This window comes from Narcine bancroftii, chromosome 1 (assembly GCF_036971445.1).
Source record: "Narcine bancroftii isolate sNarBan1 chromosome 1, sNarBan1.hap1, whole genome shotgun sequence".
Classification (NCBI taxonomy): Eukaryota; Metazoa; Chordata; class Chondrichthyes; order Torpediniformes; family Narcinidae; genus Narcine; species Narcine bancroftii.
This window is the reverse complement of record NC_091469.1, coordinates 371034970-371058526: the sequence shown is the minus strand read 5'-3', so window position 1 is coordinate 371058526 and position 23557 is coordinate 371034970. Positions and strand designations below refer to the sequence as shown.

General features: G+C 42.5%; 2 protein-coding genes and 1 pseudogene across 9 annotated transcripts in view; 2 read left to right on the top strand and 1 right to left on the bottom strand.

Annotated features, from left to right (window-relative positions):
* Window positions 1-14497, bottom strand: part of LOC138751176 (ras-related protein Rab-5A) — a 66084-nt gene extending 51587 nt beyond the window's left edge. The window contains exon 1 of one of the 7 annotated variants that reach the window (XM_069913258.1): window positions 14407-14497. The gene's annotated coding sequence lies outside the window, so the exon portion shown is untranslated. Of the gene's footprint in view, window positions 1-11139; window positions 11284-14039; window positions 14115-14320 lie in introns of those variants that run through there. The other 6 variants (XM_069913250.1, XM_069913236.1, XM_069913242.1 and 3 more) reach the window with 6 other exon arrangements.
* Window positions 4931-7629, top strand: LOC138758545 (uncharacterized; annotated as a pseudogene).
* Window positions 14104-23557, top strand: part of efhb (EF-hand domain family, member B) — a 101178-nt gene continuing 91724 nt past the window's right edge. Inside the window, exon 1 of one of the 2 annotated variants that reach the window (XM_069913216.1) lies at window positions 14104-15125. In XM_069913216.1, coding sequence (XP_069769317.1) covers window positions 15039-15125 — 87 coding nt within the window. In that variant the 5' untranslated portion in view covers window positions 14104-15038. The remainder of the gene's footprint in view (window positions 15126-23557) is intronic. The other variant, XM_069913227.1, reaches the window with a different exon arrangement.

Genomic DNA, 23557 nt, shown 5'->3' with positions numbered 1-23557 from the left:
CGAATCCTACACCGTCCATGGGTTTTCCCTGGGAGCTCCTGTTTCTTCCCACCGGTCAAAACGTACCGGGTGTCGGTCAATTGGGCGGCATGAGCTCATGGGCTGAAATGGCCTGTTACCGTGCTGTATATCTAAATTAAAAATTAATTAAAATTAATATTTGTTTCCTGCAGCTGTCTGCTATCTCTACTGATTTGCTCCTCCAATTCTCGTTGACTATTGGCCATTCAAAAATGCAACCTAATGAGTGGTTATACCTTTCCTATTCCTCAGATCCACCCATATAGCCTCAGTAGACAAGGCCTCTAGTCTGTCCTGCCTGAGCACAGCCATGACATTTTCCCTGACAAAAAATGCCACTCCTCCCGCTTTCATCTCTCCCGTTCTATTGCATCCAAAGCAATAGAAGCCCAGAACATTGAGCTGCCAATCCTGCTCTTCATGCAACCAAGTTTCACTAAAGGCTACAATGTCATAATTCCACATGCCAATCCACATTCTCAGCTCATCTGCCTTTCCCTTGAATTGAAATAGATGGACCTGAGAACATTTTCACCACATACAACCTGTTGTCTTCTATAGGACCCATCTTCCCTGGGAGAGCCCATCAATCCAGAAGTCTGAAGCCCTCCCTCCTGCACTACGTCTTTATCCACATGTTAAGCTGCATTATTCTCTTATTTCTAACCTCACTAGCATGTGGCACAGATAGCAATCCTGAGATCACAACCCTGGAGGATCTGTCCTTCAACCTAGCACCTAACTCCCTGAACTCTCCTTGCAGGACCTTCTCACTATTCCTAACCACGTCACTGGTCCATATGGACCACGACATCTGGCTGCTCACCCTCCCTCCTTGGGATGCCGTGAACTTGATCTGATATATCTCAGACTCTGGTATAAGGGAGGAAATATACCATCCAGGATACTCTATCTCTTCTACATAACCTCTTATCTGTCCCCCTAAGGAAACCCCTATCACTATAGCTCACCTCTTCTTCCTACTTCCCTTATTAGCCACAAGACCAAACTCCATGTCAGAGACCTCATCGGTGTGACTTGTGTCCTGGTAGGTATATGGAGCTTTACTAGAGCATTCTTATGAAACTTTTCGTAAGCTGAAGTGGCATAAAGCGAAGATCCATTCACTACTACTGAAGGCTATTTTCGTGAAAGTGAAAACCCATTTAAATTTCTTTCAGATAGCGAATACTAGTTCCTTCGTAAAAGCGAATTTGCGTAAACCGAGTATTCGTGATGCGGAATATACCTGTACGTTATTGAGGTGAATGGCCAGAGGGGAGCATTGCACTATCTGCCCAATCTCTTTCCCTCTTCTGACTGTCACCCATCTACCTTCCTCCTATGTGTGAGTGTCCCTGTAATTCCTGTCCATCACCCCCTTCTCCTGAATGATGAGATGTTGATCCAAATCCAGCTGCAATTCCTTAACTCGGCTTGTCAGGAGCTGCAGCTGGAAGCACTATTCACAGATGAAGTTGTCAGGGATACTGCTTGCTTGCCTGACAACCCACATTCTGCATGAGAGCATTCCCCTGCCTTGGCTGCCATTCCCATTGTTAATGACTAGTGGAAAAAAATCTAAAACCTCCCCTTATCTGTGTCTACCTTCTGAATCCTTTTTGTTCCTCAAATTGGGTGGCCCTTTTGTACTTCAATTCCTGCACCGCCACTTCAGCCTATTCTTGCTGAAACTCCTTGAGCCAAACTCTTGCCACTCTGACTCAGTCCACTCAGACGTTGATTGCTCCCTGATGACCGACCGGTCCGCTAGACAGTCCCTCACTTTTAGTGATATCTAGGTCACCTGACCTCAACTGCCCTTCAACTGTTGACCTTGATTGTCCAATCAACTGTTATCTGTTGAATCTCACCTTTCAAACCTTTTGTCTTGAATTTGAACTCAATTGCCCAATTAACTGCTCCTCTGTCTTCAACTGTTGATCTTAAATCTCCTCCAAGATAGTGACTCCCAAGAACTTAATTTTCACACTCTCACCTCAGATCCCTCATTCATCATTTGATTGCTGACTTCAAGAAGGGAAAACCACATGTGTTCAATCAGCTCCTTGGTTTTGGCCATTGGTGCACCATTTAGCCAAGTTTTCAATCTCCCTGCTGTATGCTGACTCATCTCCCCCTTTTTATACAACCCACTATAGTGGTATCACCAGCAAATTTGTAGACTGTGTTGTCGAGCCACACAGTCACAGGCGTAAAGCAAGTAGAGCAGGGGGCTAAGTATACAGCCCTGTAGTGCACTGGTACTGATGAGGATTGTGGAGAAAATGTGGAGATACCAATCCTCACTGATTGTGGTCTGTATCAGGCTGTGTAGAGGTCTGATAGGAACTGTGACTAAGTGCCAAGCACCAAGCCACTTGTATTGAGAGACTGCATGATGACCTAACTAACCTCAGTAGCAGATTGCTCCCCACCTCACTCTCAGTCACCCAGGAGAACCGAGGCATGACCTCAGACCCACCCTGATGTCAGTGGGTTGGGAAGTTTCCATGCCTCACATAGATACATATTATGGCCTACTGGCTGGGAATCATTAAGGTGTAAATTACAACAGGAGTTAGAGAAAGCATGTAAACAAGGCAAATGTTACAGTGGTTAATACACATAAGTGCTGGAGAAACTCAGTTGGTCCCACACTGCCTATAGGAGGCAAAGATGTATTGGCAGTGTTTTGGGGCTGAGCTCTTCATTAAGGTAGGAGCAAAAAGCAGGCAGGTGCCTGAATAAAAAGGCAGGGGAGCAATACAGGCCAAGAAGCAAAAGGTGGACATAGAAGGGAGGGCAAAAGAGATCCGGGGGGAGGTAGCTCATTGGTGCCCATCCGTAAATTGGGGTTTGGAAGTATACCACATATTTCATATGGGCACCCTCCAACCAGATGCATTAACATCGACTTCTATGGTTTTCATTAGCCCTAATCTCTCTCTCCTTATCGCCATCTCCTTTACTCTGCATTTAAAGAGCTACCCCCTCTCCCAATCAATTCTCAGCTTTTCTTTCCTGTCCTCCTAACTTTGTTCACAGATGAAACAGTTCATCAACAAGCAAAAAATGTTTGGTTCGGCAACCCAATCCCTGTCAAAAGGGTTTAAGACAGTGGGTTAGGAAACATATTCCATAGCTTAAGACATCAAGAGCAAATCATGTTCTAGGGTTCAAATTTAGAGATGCACAAATAGTAAGAAGCAGGTGATAGGACTGGAGATTACAAAAATATGGAGGTCCATGTTTTCATTTGTTAGGGAATCTCAAATGAGGGGACATAGTTATAAGATTGGGGTGGAGGGAGGAGGGGGAAAGCAGGGGTGGTGGTGCTGATCATTTGTAGCTGGTGCATAGGAATAATTTCAGGCAGATGGGCAAATCTCTTAAATTCTCTACCTCAGAGGACTGCAAAAGGTGGATCAGAAAGGCTGTTTATGGGAGCTGGCACAGAAGAGCCCTGGGGCAGATCATATTGAATTGCAGGGCAGGCTCAAGTGGCTGAATTGCCAACAACTGCTTCTATTTTCTCATGCTACATCTATATCCAGCTGAAAAATAAAGATAACCAGAAGTGCAACAGATTAGTCAAGTACAGAGATAGTAAAAAGCAAATAGGTTTTGAAGCAGATTATGAAAAAGGATGGAGATGGAAACTAATTTTGTCATAATCCAAAATTCATGATCAATAGGACACCAAGATTCACTTTCAGGTAGTTACCAAGAAATGGGACAAATTCAATGACAAAGGAAAGGAGTTTGTGATTGAATCCAAAGTCTTCCCAATATTTAGAGTGTATTTCTTTGTCAAATACAAGATGTCAGATCAATACCAAATTTCCAACTGAAAGAAGGGTTAGGCAAATTGTACTCTGGCAGCTTAATGAAGTTGCATAAAGAAACTTCACACAATTGGCATAGTGGTTAGCGCAACGCCTTTACAGCACCAGCAATCAGGACCGGGGTTCGAATCCCACTCTGTCTGTAAGGAGTTTATATGTTCTTCCCATGCCTGCATGGGTTTTCCTCAAGGGCTCCAGTTTCCTCCCATCGTTCGAAATGTCCCAAGGGTGTAGGTTAATTTGGTGTAAATTGTGTGGCATGGACTCATGGACTGAAAGGCCTGTTACCATTCTGTATGGCTAAATTTAATTTTTTTTTAATTTAATGAATGAGTAAAAGCATTTGGAAGAAATTGGATGACAATACATTCCGTGATCCACCTGCATCTGCCCAACAAGTCTCAGCAAAACATTTAGTAAACACCAATTCTAATCATTAGTGCTCAGTGCCTACTTAACCTACCAGAATTCAATTTTGTTTCATGGCACTTGGCTATATTAAAATGTAAAAGTTATAGAATTTTAAAAAAAGGGAATGATTCATTCCATTGTTCACTAAAGCTATAGACTCTCCTCCCCATAATGGGGATGGGGGTGGTCTTGCATTCCTAGAAAACAATGACTCAATTTTCCATAACCCAAAGCTACATCATCTGCAAACAAATCAAAAAGTGAGCCACTAAAATAAAAATTGTGTTTATTAAATTTTATGCCTCACAAAATTTGGTGAGAGAAAATTTTATTTTGTATCACAAATCTTTCAGCAGCTATCTGCAAATTTTGTAACTATGAATTTCAGGAATATAGGAGTTGCCTGAATAGTTTTACAAGCAAACAGCATAACAGCAATAAGTTATTAGGACAGTATACTAATTCTTTGATAATTCAGTGAACTATTTTTTGGAAACAGCATGTTGAAAATTTAGGAAAGCCTCATTACATGAAATATAGATGCTTTAGAGAGGGTGTAAAGGAGATTCACCAGGATGTTACCTGGATGGGACAACATGTCTTATGAAGCAAGGTTGACAGAATGAGGGCTTTTCTCTTTTGAGTGAAGGATGCGAGGTGACCTAATGTTGGTATACAAGATTATGAAGGGCTTAGATCGGGTGGACAGCCAACAAATGTCAGAGGATATGTTTAAGGTGAGTGGAGGAAAATTAAAAGATCCCAGGCAAATTTGAACAGTACCGATGCAAGATAAGAGAAAATTGAGGGATTGATTAAGGAGAATTGTTAGAAATATTATTGTTCAAGTAACAAAGGGTGCTTGGAAAATTAATGCATAGATCAGAGAAATGAACAGTTAGGAGATTAAGCTCTGGACAAAACAGTTTTGAATTGTTCTGCTCAAATCAATTGAAGTGGACGTTTAGACTGGCAGTGGGCAATGAATGATGAAAAATGAGACCAACATTTAAAATTATCGGACACTATAAACTGCATTAATATCACGTTATTGAATATCATGGTCTGAATATGGAGCAGAATAAGGAATAATGAAAGTGCATAATGGAGTACTATAGGTAAGGCAGATGAACAGAGAGCCTGGATCAGTAATTGGAATTATGATGATGTGGCATTATGCAGATATAGTTGGAAGAGGTATTGTTTTAGACAGGAGTTAAGAGATGAAGGTGTATGATTCCTAATTAGAGTGTGTCACAGCTGCACTCCAAGAGGACATTGTGGGCAGGACATTGAGAAAAAAGTAAGTCACGTTGCAGTTATTTCGAACTTTGGTTGGGCTGCACTTGGAATAGAGTGTGCAATTCAGGTTGCCCCTTTAGAGGAAGGATGCAGAGGCTTTGGAAAAGGTACTCAAGAGATTTACAGGGTATGTGCGGAGTGAAATTGGACGAACTTGGGAGTGCAGGAGGCTGTGAGATGATGTGATAGACTTCCATAAAAATGACAGGCATTAATAGAATGGACGGCCAAAATCTCTTCCCAGAGCAAAAACACCATACATTAGAAGACAATGCATTTAAGGTGCGGGGGAAGACGTTTAAAGGAGATGCACAAAACAAATGTTTTTACAGAGTAGACAGGTGCCTAGAACAGGCTGCCAGGATGCAGTAGCATTTACAAGACTTCTAACTAGACACATGAATATGAAGGAGAGAGCAGGATATCGATCAGATGCAAGCAGCAGAATTTGAGATTGATTTGGTCATCATGTTTGTCATAGACACAGGCTGAATGGCCTATTCCGATGCTGTAATGTTTTGTGTTCTAACGCTAATTTTCAAAATTAGAAATTTTGGTAAAACATACAAATGTTGACCTTAATTCCAACTTCTTCAAAACAATCTTGATGCACAGCATCAGCTCAAAATATTGCATTGACAGCTGATGTGTTTTTCAGCATATCCTATTTGCTTCAAACATCCCAAGTTCCAGATTAATTTTATTGTCACATAAACTGATATGCAGGGAGATAGTTTGTTTGGGAGCAATCTAATCAACCCACACATACTACAGCAGGTAAAACACTGTAGAGAGATATTAGTTTGTCGAAGTAACAGTAACATTATTTTATTCATGAGGTCACAACAACATTTTGCTCAGTTTAAAATCTGAGATAAAAATCTTATCTTATGAAACTTGACCATTAAATATATTTTGGGGATCTACGAGATGACAAACCAAATGTTCATTCAGTCCATTTGCCAATATCCAAAAAGCTTGGGACCAGATGTTTTTCGGTTAACTAGATTTTTCATATAACTGAATAATGGCTTTGCTAGGACGCCCTAAGCAGAGCGACTCCACCATCACCAGGAGAGGATGTTACCGGTTCACGGGACTTGAGTCATCAATCAACTAATCCAGTCACATGTGTGAGATGGCTCGCAAGAGTTCCCTCAGGACCAAGGGTATTGTAAATACCATAAATAGTTCTCCAATTGTAAATAAAAGGGTTCATTCTTTGGATTTGGGAAATCTTAGTGTCTGTCATTTCTTTCTGGGTCTAACAAGGTGGAAGCTTGTATTCCACACAACACGGGCACAGCACAAACACTGGGCACATTTACAACATTTTGGCGACGAGGTGACAATGTCATTCACAATGGAACAGCTGCAGGCTGTACTCACAAATGAGGCGAATTGACCAGCTGGCAGAGAAAATGTCCGTTGGGACTCCAGCTGTGGTAGAAGGTGAGCCTGAAGTTACTGGGGTAATTAAAATTCGGCAGATGCTTTAATGAGCTCCATCACTGAGTTCTCATTTGACCCAGAGTCAAGCACATTTGAAACTTGATTCAAAAAGTAGGAAGACTTATTTGCAGTCGACTTTGCCAAGTTCAATGAGGCGTGGAAAATTAGGCTGTTACAGAAGTTAGGTACTTGAGAACACGAGCACTACTCAAACTTCATTCTGCCAAAACTTCTGGGAAACACGTCTTGACAGAGATATTCGGTGAGCAAACATCACTGTTCAACATTCGGTATCAGTGCCTTAATATGACTAAGAAAGATACCGAAGATTTTGTGGCATACATAGGTACGGTGTATCTTCAGTGCGAGCGCTTTAAACTCCCTACACTGACTGTAATGTAGTTGCACCAAGATGCTGACCTCAGAACGTGTTTGCTAGGGAAGAGTGAGCAGGAGTCAGATATGACTCATCAAAGGTTAACAGCCGAATATCAAATGCTTAATTAATCTGCAATGCGACAGCAAAATGGTGGAAGCAGCACAACCATCTTCACAAGGAATTTTGTCTAGACAGTCAAGTCAGCAAACCCGCTAGACAAAAGTGTGACCCGTCCAGCACCTGTTGGGACTGCAGTGAGTGGCAGTATGCTCGTGACTGCCCGTACAGATGTCAACACTGCAGTAAATGCAGCACCTGGGGCATAAAGCAGAATGCTGTAGAGCTGGAAGATGGAAAACACCTGATAAGTTCATTTCACACTCAAAAATGAAACCTATCACAGCGACTTTCAAAGTGGCTAACACCAAATGCAGGAAATATGTGAAAATGCACATTAATGGCATCTCAGTAAGGGTTCAAATTGATACAGGGTCTGACATTACCCTGCATCAAAGAAAATGTGGAAACTGATTGGTCAGCCAGAGGTGACTCCAACTGAAATCATGGCATGGAATGCTTGCAGGGGGATCCTGGAGTTGTTAGGTTCAGTTGTCTGTTTCGTCAGCTTAAACGACACAGAAGAAAATGGAATGTGTTATCTTGTAAAATGTCCTAACCTCGATCTCATGGTCTTGACTGGATCGAAAGGTTAAACCTTCTGTACTGGCCATTCAATAATATGTGCCACAAGTTGCAAGCAGCAAATACCCCACAAAAGTTGCTGGAATAGCTAAAGCATTGCCATGCAATGGTATTTTCCGAAGGCCTCGGACAGAGCACTAAAACGAAGGAAAGTCTGTCTTCTGTCAAATGCAAAACCGACTTTCAAGCCAAAACGACCTGTCCCATACGCAGCATTGCAAGAAGTGGAGCAAAAATTGGAAAAGCTGGAACATGAAGGAGTAATTGAACAGGTCAACTACTCATCATGGCCTGCACCTATTGTGGTGGGAAATAATTTTTTTTTTTAAATTGATGACTCCATACATCTATGTGCTGCTTTCTCAACTGGTCTGAATGCAGCATTGGACATCCATCAATACCCACTGCCATTGCCTGATGACCTCTTCGTTAAGATGAATGGTGGCAAATCCTTTGCGAAGATCAATTTAGCAGAGACTTATCTACAGGTGGAAGGTGATGATGAATCCAAGAAATTGCTAACCATTAACACACATTGTGGACTGTTTAAATACATATGTCTACCATTCAGAGTGAAGAACTGCTCCAGCTATCTTTCAACAAATCATAGACAATGCTGAACGATGTTCCAGGAATTGTAGTGTACCTAGATGGCGTCTTGGTAATGGGATCACAAGCTCAAGAAATGTTTGATGATTCATGGAAATGGACTTCAAAATGTCAAGAGTGGTTCAAATGAGTTAAGTCAATGCTAAACTCAAACCTTCTTTTGACACTCGACAATCCAAACTTGGAGATTGACATAGCTTCAGATGCATTACAGTCTGGGGTTGGTGCAGTCATTTCTCACATATTCCCAGATGGGAATCAAAAGACCATAGCACATGCAGCAAGCTCTCTCACAGCAGCAGAGCTTAACTATGGACAAATTGAAAAGGAAACTCTAGTAATCATTTTGGCGGTGAAGAAATTCCATGAAATGCTCTATGAATGGCAATTCACTCTTCTGCTCCTAGCAGTATTTGGTTCAAAGAAAGGAATTCCAATTCACTGCAAATTATCTGCAAAGATGGGCAACCATACTACGTGGATATGACTTCAAAATTATATAGGTGTTGACCACAAGTATCGGACAAGCTGATCCATTGTCATGACTCATTTGTGAGCAGGAAACAGCTGCCAGAAATTCTTGTCGCAGAATTCTCTGTAGACAGAGGTCAACCAGGTATTCAAAGATGTTATTAACTCACTGCTGGTCACAGCAGAAAGAGTCAGACAAGCAACAAGCGAAGACAGCAGCCTACAAGAGATAATGCATTATCATCGTTGAGGATGGCCAAAAACTTGTCCATGAACGGAAATCCAGCCATTCTTCAAGTCAAGAATCATTGGCGATCACTAATGGCTCTGTTTTGTTTGCAGAAAGGATTGTGATTCTCAAAGCTCTGCAATTCAGTTTCACAGTAGACATCCTGGAATGAATTGAGGGAAAGCACTTGCACGATGTTATGTTTATTGGCCTCTGATGGATGACCAGATTGAACAACTGACATGGACATGTATCTGATGTTTCTCGGCTGCGAAATTCCATGTTAAGACGAATTTACATTCCTGGCCTCAACCAAGTGGGCCATGGAATCGGCTTCATATTGACTATGCAGAGCCAATTAATGGGGAGTACTACCCAATTGTATAGATGCATACGCCAAATGGCCAGAGATCAAAGTTGCCCAACCAACTGCATCAGCTGCAATCATGAAACTCAGGTCCTTATTCAATCGCTTTGGTTCTCCTGTAACATTAGTTTCAGAGAATGGGACACAATTCACGATTTTTTTTGCAAGCAATACAGCATCTCGCACATTCATTTGTCTCCATATCATCCTCAGTCCAACAGTCAAGCAGAATATTTTGTGGATATGTTCATATGAGCTCTGAACAAAGTCAAGGGGGAGGGTCCAACAGAAGAGATCCTGTAGACATTCTTGTTAAATTATAGGATCACTCCAAACCCACGAACTCCTGGTAGCACTTCGCCTGCTGAAAACCTCTGGTAGGAAAATACGTACACCATATATCATATTTACATAAAAACCAGAATCTGGACTGCTATTATGATATGGAACAACAGTATAATCACTGGCATAGATCAAAAGAAAGCACGTTTCATGATAGTCAACGTGTGTTGGTGTGGAAATCAGAGACAAGTCAGATGTATAGCAGGTGGAGAGAATCCTAAAAAAAATTGGAGATTGGAGGTGTTCTCTACCATGTACAATTTGGACCAGACAGATGGACTAGATATGTCAACCAGTTGTGACCAACAGAATGCAACCTCACTGAAACAACACCTGCACAACTCAGCCTGGATGCCTTATTGGCCACATATGAACTTCAAAAACCATTGAACCACCAATCACACAGAAATGAGCCTATACCACTACATCACTGGAACCTGTAAGGAAGTTTCATAGAGTTCGGAGACCCATGAAGCCCTTCCAAGTAGATCTAAGTCTCCACTCATACGAGTAACCAACTCAAAGGAGGAGGTTCTAGGATGCCCTAAACAGAGACCTCATCGTCACTAGGAGTGGGTATTACCGGTTCTCGAGACTTGAGCCATCAATCAACTAATCCAGTCACGTGTGAGAGGTGGCTTGCGAGAGTTCTCGCTGGACCAAGGGCATTGTAAATACTATAAATAGTTCTCTAATTGTAAATAAAAGGGTTTATTCTTTGGATTTGGCAAAACACTGGTGTCTGTCATTTCTCTTGGTCACATAACATTCGGCATATTTACAACAGGCTTTAAGTAGCCCAGTAGCATCAGCAGAAAACTTGTATGGGTTAATGGAAGAAAACGGAAAATCAGCTGTTACCCATCCCCAACACTTCCCCAGTACCACCACCAAGGTCCCCGCTCCTGCCCAGGAGGCTGCTCTCCTTGATGATGCCAGGACAGCGGAGAACCAAGTACAGTGGAGAGTAAAGAAATGGAGAGAGAGAGAGAGGGAAGGGAGTTACCTGAAATGAGGACAATCTCTCCATGCACTGCCTGACCCGCCAAGTCCCGACTTCCTCCAGTCGCTCACTGACGGCTTGAGAAACCAGCCTGCTTCTCTGAGCTGGCATCCAGCATGTCTTCCAGGCTAGTTCTGAGCTCAGTTGTTACCAAACTGGTGCTAACAGAGCATCAGAGCCCGACATGAGCACAACTTTTTCTTTTCCAACTTGCGATGTCATGTCACCGCCAAAAAAAGTTCAGTTAACTGAATTTCGGATATAGGGAAATGTAGTGTACTAGCAATTTTCAAAACTGAAGCTCAATAATTTTACTGCTATAATTTTAAATCAAAATATGATTTTTCAGAAATGTGCTTCAGATGTGGTGTAGAGGTTGGAACTTTTGTTCACTCCATCTGGCCTTGTACAAAGATAAGGACTTTTTGGGTGAATTTGGGGGACATTCTTAAGAAAATTACAGAAGTGGATTTTCCAAAAGTGTATCTTTTGGGAGACATTGGCAACATGAGTTTTAAGTTATCAAAACACCAAATTTATTTTGTGAAGGTCACCTTCGCTGTAGTCAGGAAACATACAGCAGTTTCATGGAAGTCTGACTCCCAGTTAACTATCTCACATTGGAACCTAGAAATGCAGAGTTGCATTCCCCAAGAGATCACTTACAACAAAAGAATGATGACACTTGCTAAAATATGGAAACCTTATTTGAACTATATTGGCACCCAGTTTGATTAATTTCCCCTACTTGCAAAGAAGATGACGCAGACATTGTGTGTGTCTTTTTAATTAATGGAGAAGGGTAATTAATTGATTCTGCATTAATGTTTATTGATTGTTTCATCATATATATTATAACACACATATATACTGTATGTATGTGTGTATATATACACACATCTCTCAAGTTGATTTGTTCATGGTTTGTAAAAATCCAAACTAAAATATTAAAAAAGTTTTTTTTACTGCAGTTGATTATCCTGATCATTGAAAATGTTCATCTGTTCAAAGGAAAAATCTTGGATTCAATAAACAATGCATTTTAATGGAATACCCAGAACATTTAAATTGAATTTTAGCTATTTTGCATTGGCTAAACATCAAATAAACATCCTTTACATGAAGGATATAAAGGTTTTGTATAACTGAAGACAAGTTATAATAGCTTCAGTAATATAGCAGATTGTCATATGAAAAACTTTCAGACAGAAGACTGATAATGTGGGATGAGTCCAACACTGTGAAAAGCACCATGCAAACCTCCATGCAGACAGCATCAGTGCCCAAAAAAAAGAGCAGCAGCCCTTATGTTTATAGAAGAGCAATTATCCTGTATCTTGATGTTTTTGTTTTGCTCAATTACCCACAAAAGAAATTAATTCATTGTCTAAAAATTATCCTGCCTCATTTCCAACATTAACTAGATCTTGAGGAATGACCATTGTGCCTTTGGATCATCAATTGTTACAAATATATTTCTTAAAACGAAAGTTTGAATGTTGAATTTGTTCAATACAAATACCTTTCAACTTATGGAACAAGTCAACCAACTTTAGACAGTGTCAAATGCAAAAAGGTGAAATGGACAAATGTTTAAGGGCCCATTTTTTTGTCTTGTACTACTCTGATTCACTGACTGCTTCATGTAAACATATTTTCACTAATGGTACATACTTTAGCATTGCTGTTACATTTTAATAATTAAATCTTTTTTTTAATTTGCCTTTAACTGAAATTAAAAATACCAAGTATTTTGGTGGAATATTTGTATTCTTTAAATTAGATGTAATCTCACTCAAAATTAAATCCTGAATATTAAAATCCTCAGTAAAGATCTTATTCCACAGGTCAATTTCCCCCTTATTTCCTCAAATCTCCAATCAGATAGCATCAATATCGACTTCTCCAATTTCCAGCAGTCCTCCACATTTTTGTGACCCTCCACTTCCCCTTGTCACTCTGGGTCCATTTCTCCATCCCCTCCCAACCTGCATGCCACGACCCCTTCTCCAGCCTCCCCACCCGTGCTTTCTCGGCTCTTCCCCTCATTGCCTCTCAGCCGCCAGTCTGTCCCTACCTATCCTATTATTTATTATCTTCCCAGTTCTTACTTTTCCCCAAAGGTTTTAGCCCAAAAGGACGACTTTCTCTTTATTACTCTCCATGGATGCTGCCTGACCTCAACCCCCTCAGAGTTCCTCCAACTCGAGAGCAACGGCCATCACAATTTTTGCTCTTTCTAAATTTGCAAAGATTTTCTACAAATAGAACACTTTGAAAACAGAAAACCATTGTAGGCTAACAATTTTAATTATTCTATTCCTATTTTGTGGTTTAAAAGCATTGAAGAGTAAATTACAGTAAAACAAAATCAATGGACTGAGGAAGTAATGGACAATTAAATGGAAGCAAACCTGATTATTTACAACTTCCAATTTCCAACCAACACCATTATGAAGTGCATTTTCAGTTTTCTACCTATCCCCCCTGTATGATGACTGGACATTTCCTTTCAAAGTTCAGTGAACATAGTGTACTAACACCGCTATGCCATGGAATCATAAAATTAGTTTAAATGTCACACAAACGACACAGTATTAATTGAGTGAATGCGGACAATTGAGTGTTTGGAAGTTTGTAGAAGCCAGAACCGAAACGTCTCCTACAGATGCTTGAAAGACCAGCTGAGTTGCCTCAGCATTTAGGAGTTTTTGCCAGTGTTTTCTAACTTGATGGGTGCGATGTGTTTATCTACTTGCTTAATTACTTAAAGGACACCATCTGCAGACTGATTTACTCCAATAGAACTACAATTTATCCCTCTCCCTTTTAAAGATTATAAAAACATCCAGCAAGGCAAGTTTGAATTAATTATAAGTTTAAAAACCCTTGTCTCCACTTACGCCACTGACGTCATCCCTGACTTCCAACAAAAACACTTGGGCCCAAGGCAGCGCCAAGGGACGCGGCCCTCGGACACACGAGAACAGGTGCGCCAGCCCCCAGCCGGCCCTCCACAATGCTCTCCTCGCCCCCGCCAGCCCGCCCCTCGCTGCCGAGCCGGAGACGCCATTTTGGGGGGGGGGGGTTTAAAATGCAGCGAGTTTTACGCGCGCCTCGGTCCGCGGAAAGGAGAGGGCTGCGGCTCCAACACCCCCCCCCGCCCCGCCTTCTCCGGCTTTACCTGACACAGAGGAACGACCGAAACCTGCAGTGACCACCAAAGCGGCCCCCCCGTCAGGAGCTTCCCGGCTGAAGGAAAGCGCTTACGCTTCTCCGCCGGCCGCTCCCTCCACCCAAGGGCTATGACATGAATGGGTGTCCAGCGACTGCCCGAGCGCAGCGCCGCGCCGCACAACGCCCGCCTGCACCGGAACTCCTTCACGCGCCGCATCACCGCCTCCTCCATCGCGTCAGCTTCCGCCTCGACGTCATCCGCGCCCCTGTCTTCGCATGTTTCCCAAGCTCCACGTCGAAAGGGTGGCGGCATTAGAAAGGAGCCACCAGAAAAAGCGGCATGTGCATGGAAACCCTCATCATCCAGCATTTGGCGGACGGGGCAGGTTTATTCCACGCCTAACACTGTTTTCAGCACAGAAATGGGTGTTTGGACACCATTCGTTCATCGATGCCAATCATGTTGACCCCCCCCCCCCCCCCACAGAGCTCGTCTCGTCCTATGTCCCTGCTTTGGTCCACATTCCCTCGGAACCTTTCCTTCTGAGAGGTGGCAATAAAGGATCCTTCCCACCTCGTCACACTCTTCTCCCCTCTCTCGGGTAGTAAGTGCCTGAGCTTGTAAACAAGATCCTCCAGATTCAAGGAAGGTGATGCCCTGGCACTGCAACTTCCCCAGATGCAACACTGTGTTTTCTGGTTTGTGGAACACTATGGCCTGAACAATGCTGGAAAAACTCAGTAGGTCAAACAGCTCACTTTATGTAGCAAAGATACATAACCAACGTTTCAGGCTGAAGCCCCTCATCAAGGTATGAAGATTAGGCCCTGTACTTTTGTTACCTGCTGTATTTTAAAGCTGATTGACTTACTGGAATTTGTTACCTGCTGTATTTTAAAGCTGATTGACTTACTGGAATAGTATAGCACGCAAAACATGGCTTTTTACTACATCTTGGTACACATGAAAATAAATTAATAAATTTCTGTCAAAATGCATAAGTGTCAGCTTGTTCCATGAAAAACATGCTGCTCGGGATCCTTTTAACTCAGCATGTCAAACAGGGTACTTTATGCAGCAAAGATGAAGCCCAAAATGTTGGTTATGTATCTTTATCTTTGCTACATAAAGCATGCAGTTTGACTTGTTGAGTTTCTCCAGCATTGTGTTTTTACTCCAAATACAGGCTCACCAAGATCTTGCACAGCTGTAACATTGACGCCCCAATTCCTGCCCTGACAGATAACAGCATTTCACAAGAAGTTAGATAATTTAAATGATAAGTTAATGAATATGGAGATTTTAACGTACCTTTTGAAACCACAAGACTGTTGTGGGGAAAAGACCTTTTAATCATTTTGAATGATATGGTAGGGAAACTGGCAAAGCAGCCGAAATACATGTCATCCATTAAGTACAAATCCCATTTGGTCACACTCCTCTCAGATGACACCAAAGGTCAGCAGTGAACCGAGATCACAGCAGCTTTATTAGTGCCCCTCCCTAAAAATGGAAATAGGCCATTAAGTCGGCTCCACAAATCAATAAGATGGATCTACCAAAAAGAAAGTGAAATAGAGCAACAAAAAAGACTCAAGGATAAATGTCAGGTTAACACAAGAAGGAAAAAAAATCAGGTTGGTTACAGGAAGTTCTAACAGGAAGAAAGAAATAAGAGAACATAGTGAAAGCATGAAAAAAAGATGACAGTAGCAAGCGCTACAGCAGAGCGCAAAAGCAAAGCACCTAAACACTGTAAATATAGTTGATACTGGTTTATTGAGTGGTTTGCCCTGCCTCATATAGGATTGCTGGGTCTAATTGTCCCACCGCTTATGGCAGAAATGACATCATGGGCTTGCCGACCACTGATTGGTCAGCGTACCCGCTAGTGCTCATTTTTTCCCCGCCATATGGGCTGCAGCTTGGGGAGAAAGGCCATTTAGTTGGCGTAGTCCTTGCGGGATCGCCGCATTCGACCACTATCTTGTCTGCAGGGACACCACACAATTTCCCTCACCCCCAATAACCAGCGATCTGGGCGCTGTCTCTGGTTTTGGGTGGCCTTACTTTACGGCACGGGGATGGTGGGGTGATCGGTTGGTGTCCAAATGAGCTGGTTTGAGGTGGACAATAGTAAATGTCTCTTCCTTTCTGCCAATATCTGCACACATGGTCCCGTTACATAGAAACATAGAAGATAGGAGCAGGAGTAGGTCATTCAACCCTTCGAGCCTGCTCCGCCATTCAACGAGATCATGGCTGATCTTAAAGTTCAGTACCCTGTCCCCGCCTTCTCTCCGTAACCTTTAATACCCTTATACTGAAGAAATAGATCTAATTCCCTCTTAAATAGATTTATTGAACCTGCCTCTACTGCCCTCTGTGGCAATGAATTCCACAGATTCACCACCCTCTGGGTAAAGAAATTCCTCCTCATCTCGATCCTAAATGGTTTGCCTATTATCCTCAAACCATGGCCCCGGGTTCTGGATTTTCCCATCATTGGAAACATCCCATCTGCATCCATTCTGTCCAGTCCTGCCAGAATTTTATATGTCTCTATGAGATCCCCTCTCAATCTTCTAAACTCCAGCGAGTACAATCCCAATTTGTGCAATCTTTCCTCATAAGTCATTCCTGCCATTCCAGGTATCAGCCTGGTGAATCGCCTCTGCACTCCCTCCATTGCAAGAACATCCTTCCTTAGATAAGGTGACCAAAACTGCACACAATTCTCCAGGTGGGGTCTCACTAAGGCCCTGTACAGTTGCAGTAAGGTATCCTTGTTCCTATACTCAAACCCTCTTGATATGAAGGCCAACATACCATTTGCCTTTTTAACCGCCTGCTGTACCTGCATGCTCGCCTTCAGAGACTGGTGTACAAGTACCCCTAGGTCTCTCTGCACTTCCCCATCTCTTAATCTATTGCCATTCAAATAGTAATCTGCCCTCCGGTTTGTATTACCAAAGTGGATAACCTCACATTTATCCACATTGTAGTGCATTTGCCATGTATCTGCCCAGTCCCTCAATTTATCCATATCACACTGGAGCTTCCTGACCCCCTCTTCCGTGCACACAACCCCTCCTAGCTTAGTGTCATCTGCAAATTTGGAGATATTACATCCAATCCCCTCATTCAGATCATTAATGTAAATTGTGAACAGCTGGGGTCCCAGTACAGATCCCTGTGGCACCCCACTGGTCACCGCCTGCCACTCAGAAAATGAGCCATTTATCCCAACTCTCTGTCTTCTACCTGCCAGTCAGTTCTCAATCCACATCAATACTTTGCCCCCAATCCCATGAGCCTTGATTTTGTAAGCCAGTTGTTTATGCGGGACCTTATCGAAGGCCTTTTGGAAGTCCAGGTACACCACATCCACTGGCTCTCCCCCATCTATTTTACCTGTCACCATCTCAAAGAATTCCAATAGATTAGTCAAGCACGATTTACCTTTTGTAAATCCATGTTGACTCTGTCCGATCCCTTCTCTGCTAGTCATATGCTCCGCTATTACATCCTTAATAATGGATTCCATCATTTTGCCCACTACTGATGTAAGGCTCACCGGTCTATAATTCCCCACTTTTTCTCTACCCCCTTTTTTAAATAGTGGGGTAACATTAGCTACCCTCCAATCCATGGGTACTGATCCTGAGTCTATCGAGTTCTGGAAAATAATTCTTAAAGCATCTGCTATCTGAATGGCCACTTTCTTAAGTACCCTAGGATGTAGATTATCAGGCCCTTGAGATTTATCTGCCTTCAATCCCATCAGTTTCCCCAAGACCATGTCCTTAGAGATACTGATTTCTTTCAGTTCCTCCCTTGCATTAGTCTCTATGTTTCCCAACATCCTTGTGACTGGTGGTTTGTCCATGTCACTGGCAGTGGCCAAGAGTTCCCCAGGGAAGACAAGGGGTGCGCCATACACCATTTCCATCACTGAGGCGTTGAAATCCTTGTTTGGTGCGGTACGGATTTCCAGGAGGACCCATGGTAGTTCAGTACAATTCTGTCCTTTGAGCTGGGCCTGTGGAACCTCTCCATCAACCTGTTGACCTGGTGATGGCACGCCATGGTGTGGTGGAGTTGGGTTCCCAGGAGGCTGGCCAGGGCTGCCCAGAGCCCTGAAGTGAATTATGCACCCCTGACCAATGTTAGGTGCTTCAGGACTCCAAACCATACCACTCATGTGTTTGTTAGGGCTCTGGCACAGACCTCCGTTGAGGTTTCTGCCAATGCGATTGCCTCTGGCCACCTTGTGAGAGGGAATCTACCATCGTCAACTGGTACTGTGACACCAGCAGGGGTCCCACAATAGCTGTGTGCACTTGGCTGAACCTCTGTTATTCCGGCTCAAATGGCTGGGGTGCTTTGATATGTATCTACACCTTTGATGACTGGCAGTGTGTGCAGGATTAGCTCATTAACTGACCTGTTTCCAGAGGCCATGCCAAATGAACTTGCTGGCCACCATCTTGACAGTGGTCCTGATGGCTGGATGCACCAGGTTGTGCACTGCTTCAAACACTGGTCGTCTCCATTCTGCTGGGTCAATGGGGTGAGGCTTGGCAGTTGAAATGTCACATAGGAGGGTCTGGTTGCTGGGGCCGATGCAGATGTCTCCTAGATTGAGTCCCATCACTGCCATCCTGTACGCAGGGATGTCGCGGTCCATCTGCTGTGCCTGGGCCATGTGATCGACCCCCCCTGGACAGAGTCTGTATTATCTGGATTGTCAGCTGAGATAATGCCTCGGCCACTTTGTTGGTCTTCCTGGTGATATGCTCGATATCTCTGGTGAACTCAGGTATCTAGGACAAGTGCCTTTGCTGCCTGGATGACCTTGGGTCTGACACTTCATTGAAGGTGAAAGTCAACAGTTTGTGATCTGCAAAGACCTTGAATCTTCTCCACTCCAGAAAGTACCTAAAATGTTGGAGCACTAGGTACAATGCCAGGAGTTCACGGACAAAGGCACTGTATTTAATCTCAGTGGTGGGGGGGGGGGGGGGGTCAGAGGTGCCTGCTAAAAAAGGGCCAAACCAATTGCTCAAGTACCTTCCCGACTGCTGTGTTGGATGCGTCCACTGTTAGGGCGGTCAGGTCATCAGTCCATGAATGTTCCAGAAGTATGGGGTTGGCCAGAACATCTTTGGGCTTCTGGAAAGTGTCCGATGCTTCTTCATCCCACTCGATCTCTCTTTTTCCTGCCATAAGCGAGAATAATGGGTTCATGATGTGAGCTGCTGCTGGTATGAAACGGTGATAGAAATTAATCATAACAGCAAACTCCTGGAGGCCCTTCACTATGTGTGGCTTGGAGAAGCGCCTGACAGCCTCTTCCTTTTCAGACAGATGTGTCACCCCTGTCTGTAAATTCTGTGGCCCAGGAAGTCTATTGTCTCTTGCCCAAAATTGGCATTTGGCCTGGTTGATTTTCAGGCCAAATTCGCTGAGGCGGGTGCATAGCTCTCATGTGGGCTGCATGCCCTTTGCAGTTGCCGCTGGCTATCAGGATGTTATCCAAATAAATGAATACAAACCTGAGATGCTGGCCCGCTGCGTCTATCAGTCTCTAGAATGTACGAGCCGCACCTTTTAGTCCGAAGGGCATCCTAAGGAACTCAAACAAACCAAAGAGCGTGATGATAGTGGTTTTAGCAATGCCCTCAGGGTGGACTGGAATTTGGTGATAACCTTGTATTGGGAAGGGTTGTGGCTGTCATGTGATAGCACTGCCCCCTACCTAGTCAGAGAACACACCAGCTGCCAATCAAAGTTTGGTACCACCCCATCAATTAGTGCACACTTTGCTGGTGAAATCCATGTAAATTTGCTGGACTGGACTCTCCAACCTGCCTGTACTTGGCCTTGGGTCATTGGCTGTTGTAATTGGATTAATCCTCCTGGCACTGATCCATTCATTCCTGTTAATGACCTGGGTTGGACCCTCCAGTACGATAAAGGTGCCATGTGCTCTTTGTTCTCTCTCTTTACTAACTTTGGACTATCCTGCTTCACTCCAGGCCTAGAAATGTGGAAGGGTGCTGTAACATTGACGTCCCAATTTTATGTATAAATATGTAGTGGTGTTCTTCCTGTCTCTTCAATCCTATTTAGTTCTCTTCCCTAAATTTATCATATAAATCTTGCTAGAGTCCTGTGTGTTGGAAAGTGATCCTTCAAGCAATACATGAAGCTATTTTCTTTTTTCTTTATTTTATATTACTATATATCTATCTATAAATTTCTTGGAGGGTGAGGGGGTTTAGGGAGGAAGGATATGGGAGGGAAGGGAAGGGGTTATAACCATGATTGAATCTCTCTTAAAATTAAATTCTTATTACTTCATACCAGTGGTTCTCAACCTTTTTTCTTTCCACTCACATACCACATTAAGTAATCTCAATGCCATCGGTTCTCTGTGATTTGTAAGGGATTGGTTAAGATCATATGTAAGTGGGAAGGGAAGGATGAGAATCACTGCTCTAGACCCAACTGTTAAGTATTTTGCTTGAGAACAATTGTCATTGCCCATTTCCTTTGGAGTTATGAAACTGTGCACATAACGAGCCAATTAGGTATGATTAAAACAGTGTTTTCAAACCTTTTCTTTTCACCTACATACCACTTTAAGCAATCCCACAGAGCACCGATGGCATAGGGAATACTTAAAGTGGTATGTGTGGAAAGAAAGAAAAAAGAAAAAAACCACCGCTTTATACAATTGTTTATTAATTACATATATGGATAAAATATTCAAAAAAAGTAAGTTCTCTGCAGGTTTAAAGGGAGTTAACTCCCTGTTAAGGGAGTTGATGGTGTTTTACTAAAAATCCTGTGGCTGCAAGGACTGTGCCCAGATGGCAGTATTTGTGTTTAGCAGCGGCCACAATGGGTTGCAGACATTGGGAGAGCAGCAGTCTGGCGAGAACACCTCCCTTTGAGAAGAAGAAGCATAGGAGATGACCCTATAGGGCAGTGACCATGGCAGCAGACCAGCGAAGGCCTCAACTGCTGAGGGACCCCACACAGGCTGTTGGCAACTTGTGGTTGAGGAACCCACACAGGCTGCGGGCTGCTGGCAACTTGAGGTCAAAGGACTCACACCAGGCTGGAGGGTGCTGGAGACTGGTTCATGGGAACCAGCTATTGGAACCAGGATTTGAGAGTGCTGAAGGCAAGAAGGGCTCCCAAAGGACCCTGGACACTGAAGGCTTTTTCACCATGTCAGGGGTTTGCATCTGGACTTGGATTGCAGATGGTTTGAACAGAACTGCAGCCACAAAGGCCACGGGTGCACTGAAACTGTTTTCACGGACACTCATTGTCTCTAAGGACTCTCGTTTGCTTCTCTTTCTCTGACTGTACGGGGTGCCAGGCAATGCTAAAGGCAATCTTTGTCTGCCTTCTAGCTGACTAAAGGCAATTTTATGTAATACCCTGTATTACATTTCTGTTTAATTACATGACAATAAATAGCATCTGATCTGATATGGAGGAAATGTACTGTGCTTGAAGGCATCTTACTTGCTTTAAATGCACTGGTTACGGCCCAAAACATTGACTATCTTTTGCCTTCCATGGATGCTCCTGGCCTGCTGTGTTCCTCCAGAATTTTGACACTTTATTTTGCATGCCACTTGGTGCCACATACAACTAAATAGATTCAAATGAAGTCAGTGGAACTAAATCCTTCTTTAAATAGCATATTTGTTGCCCTCATTATTGGAAATTTAGAAACAAATAACACACAGATAATAGGAGACAAAATTATTTATGATGGCTTTATATAAAATGAGAAGGCTGTGTATGATGTGGTGAAGATCAGGCAACATATGTTTTTGTCTTCCAGTACCTTCACACATACAGACATGAAGCAGAATGATTTAAAAAAATTTTTTTTTCAGAATTTAAAGCGACATACCTGAACAAAAACTAATTACTTGGTTTAATTTGGTGATTTCACAACTCAAGTCAATATGAACTGATGGCAGGAACAACTGTAGAGACTGAGAAAATTGGGTAGGAGCAAACTGTAATAAAATCTATAGTAAAAAGTAAAACTACAGGAAACATTCAGCAAGTTGTAGAAGAAAGACAGAGTTAACATTTCAGCTCAGAGAACCTTTGTAGAACATATTAAGGGTTATATTAAAGGAGCATTTGGCTGAAATATTAACTCTATTTCTCACTCCAAGGATGTTGTCTGGCTCGCTGAGTGATTCCAGCATTTACTATTTTTGATTTCAGATATTCAGCATCTGCAGTTTTTTCATAATTTTCAGAAACAAATTTGTTTAACTTCAATAAAGGCAATTGCAAAATAGTAAGATTCAGCTGGCAAACGTGAGTTGGACAACCTGAGCTGGACCAACAGATTTGAAGGAAAATTAATGTACAAATGGTGGCAGATGTGAAGGATTTAAATCATGAAACTGAGCAAAAATGTATCACAGTAAGATTGAAAGATTCTAAGGGAGGGATAAAACAATCATGTTTAAACAAGGAAGTTGAGTAAAGTTGAAAAAGAAAAGTCAGCAGGCAGGAAGTTAATGATACACCAGAAGGTGAGGATAAATTCAGAATCTAGAAAAGAAGGAATTTAAACAGACAATAGAAGTATATAAGAGGGATGAATGAAGTGCAAACGGATGGAAAACTCCTAGAAAATGAAATTAATGAATTAGTTATGAAGAACACAGAAATATTAAATATTTATATTTTATAATTTATGGTTAAAGATACTTTAAACAACCTATAGTTATTGAATAAGCCATGGAGCAATTAAATATCACATTGACAAACATGGGAAAGAGGAATCAAAACACAGATTTAATTAAAAGCAAATGAAAGAAGTACAGTGATCTGTGTTAATGTGCATGAATGATCAAAAATTAGCAAGTATGTGCAGCAAGTAGTTAGGAAGACAAATGAAAAGTTCTTCTTTTATCACAAGGGTTGGATTTTAGAAATAGGGAAGTATTGCTAGAATTACAAAGAATGTTAATGAGACCACATTTGGTAACTTTGCATAGTTTTGGTTCCCTTATTTAAGAAAGGATATAGTTGGAATGGGAGCAGTCCAAAAATGATTCACTAAGCTAATTTCTGGAGCGAGAGGACTGCCTGGCATGAGAAGTTAAGGTTGGATATGTGTTGTGCAATACACAAATATTCTGGAGAAACTCAGCAGATCACGCACCATCCAAAGGAAGTGAAAGATAA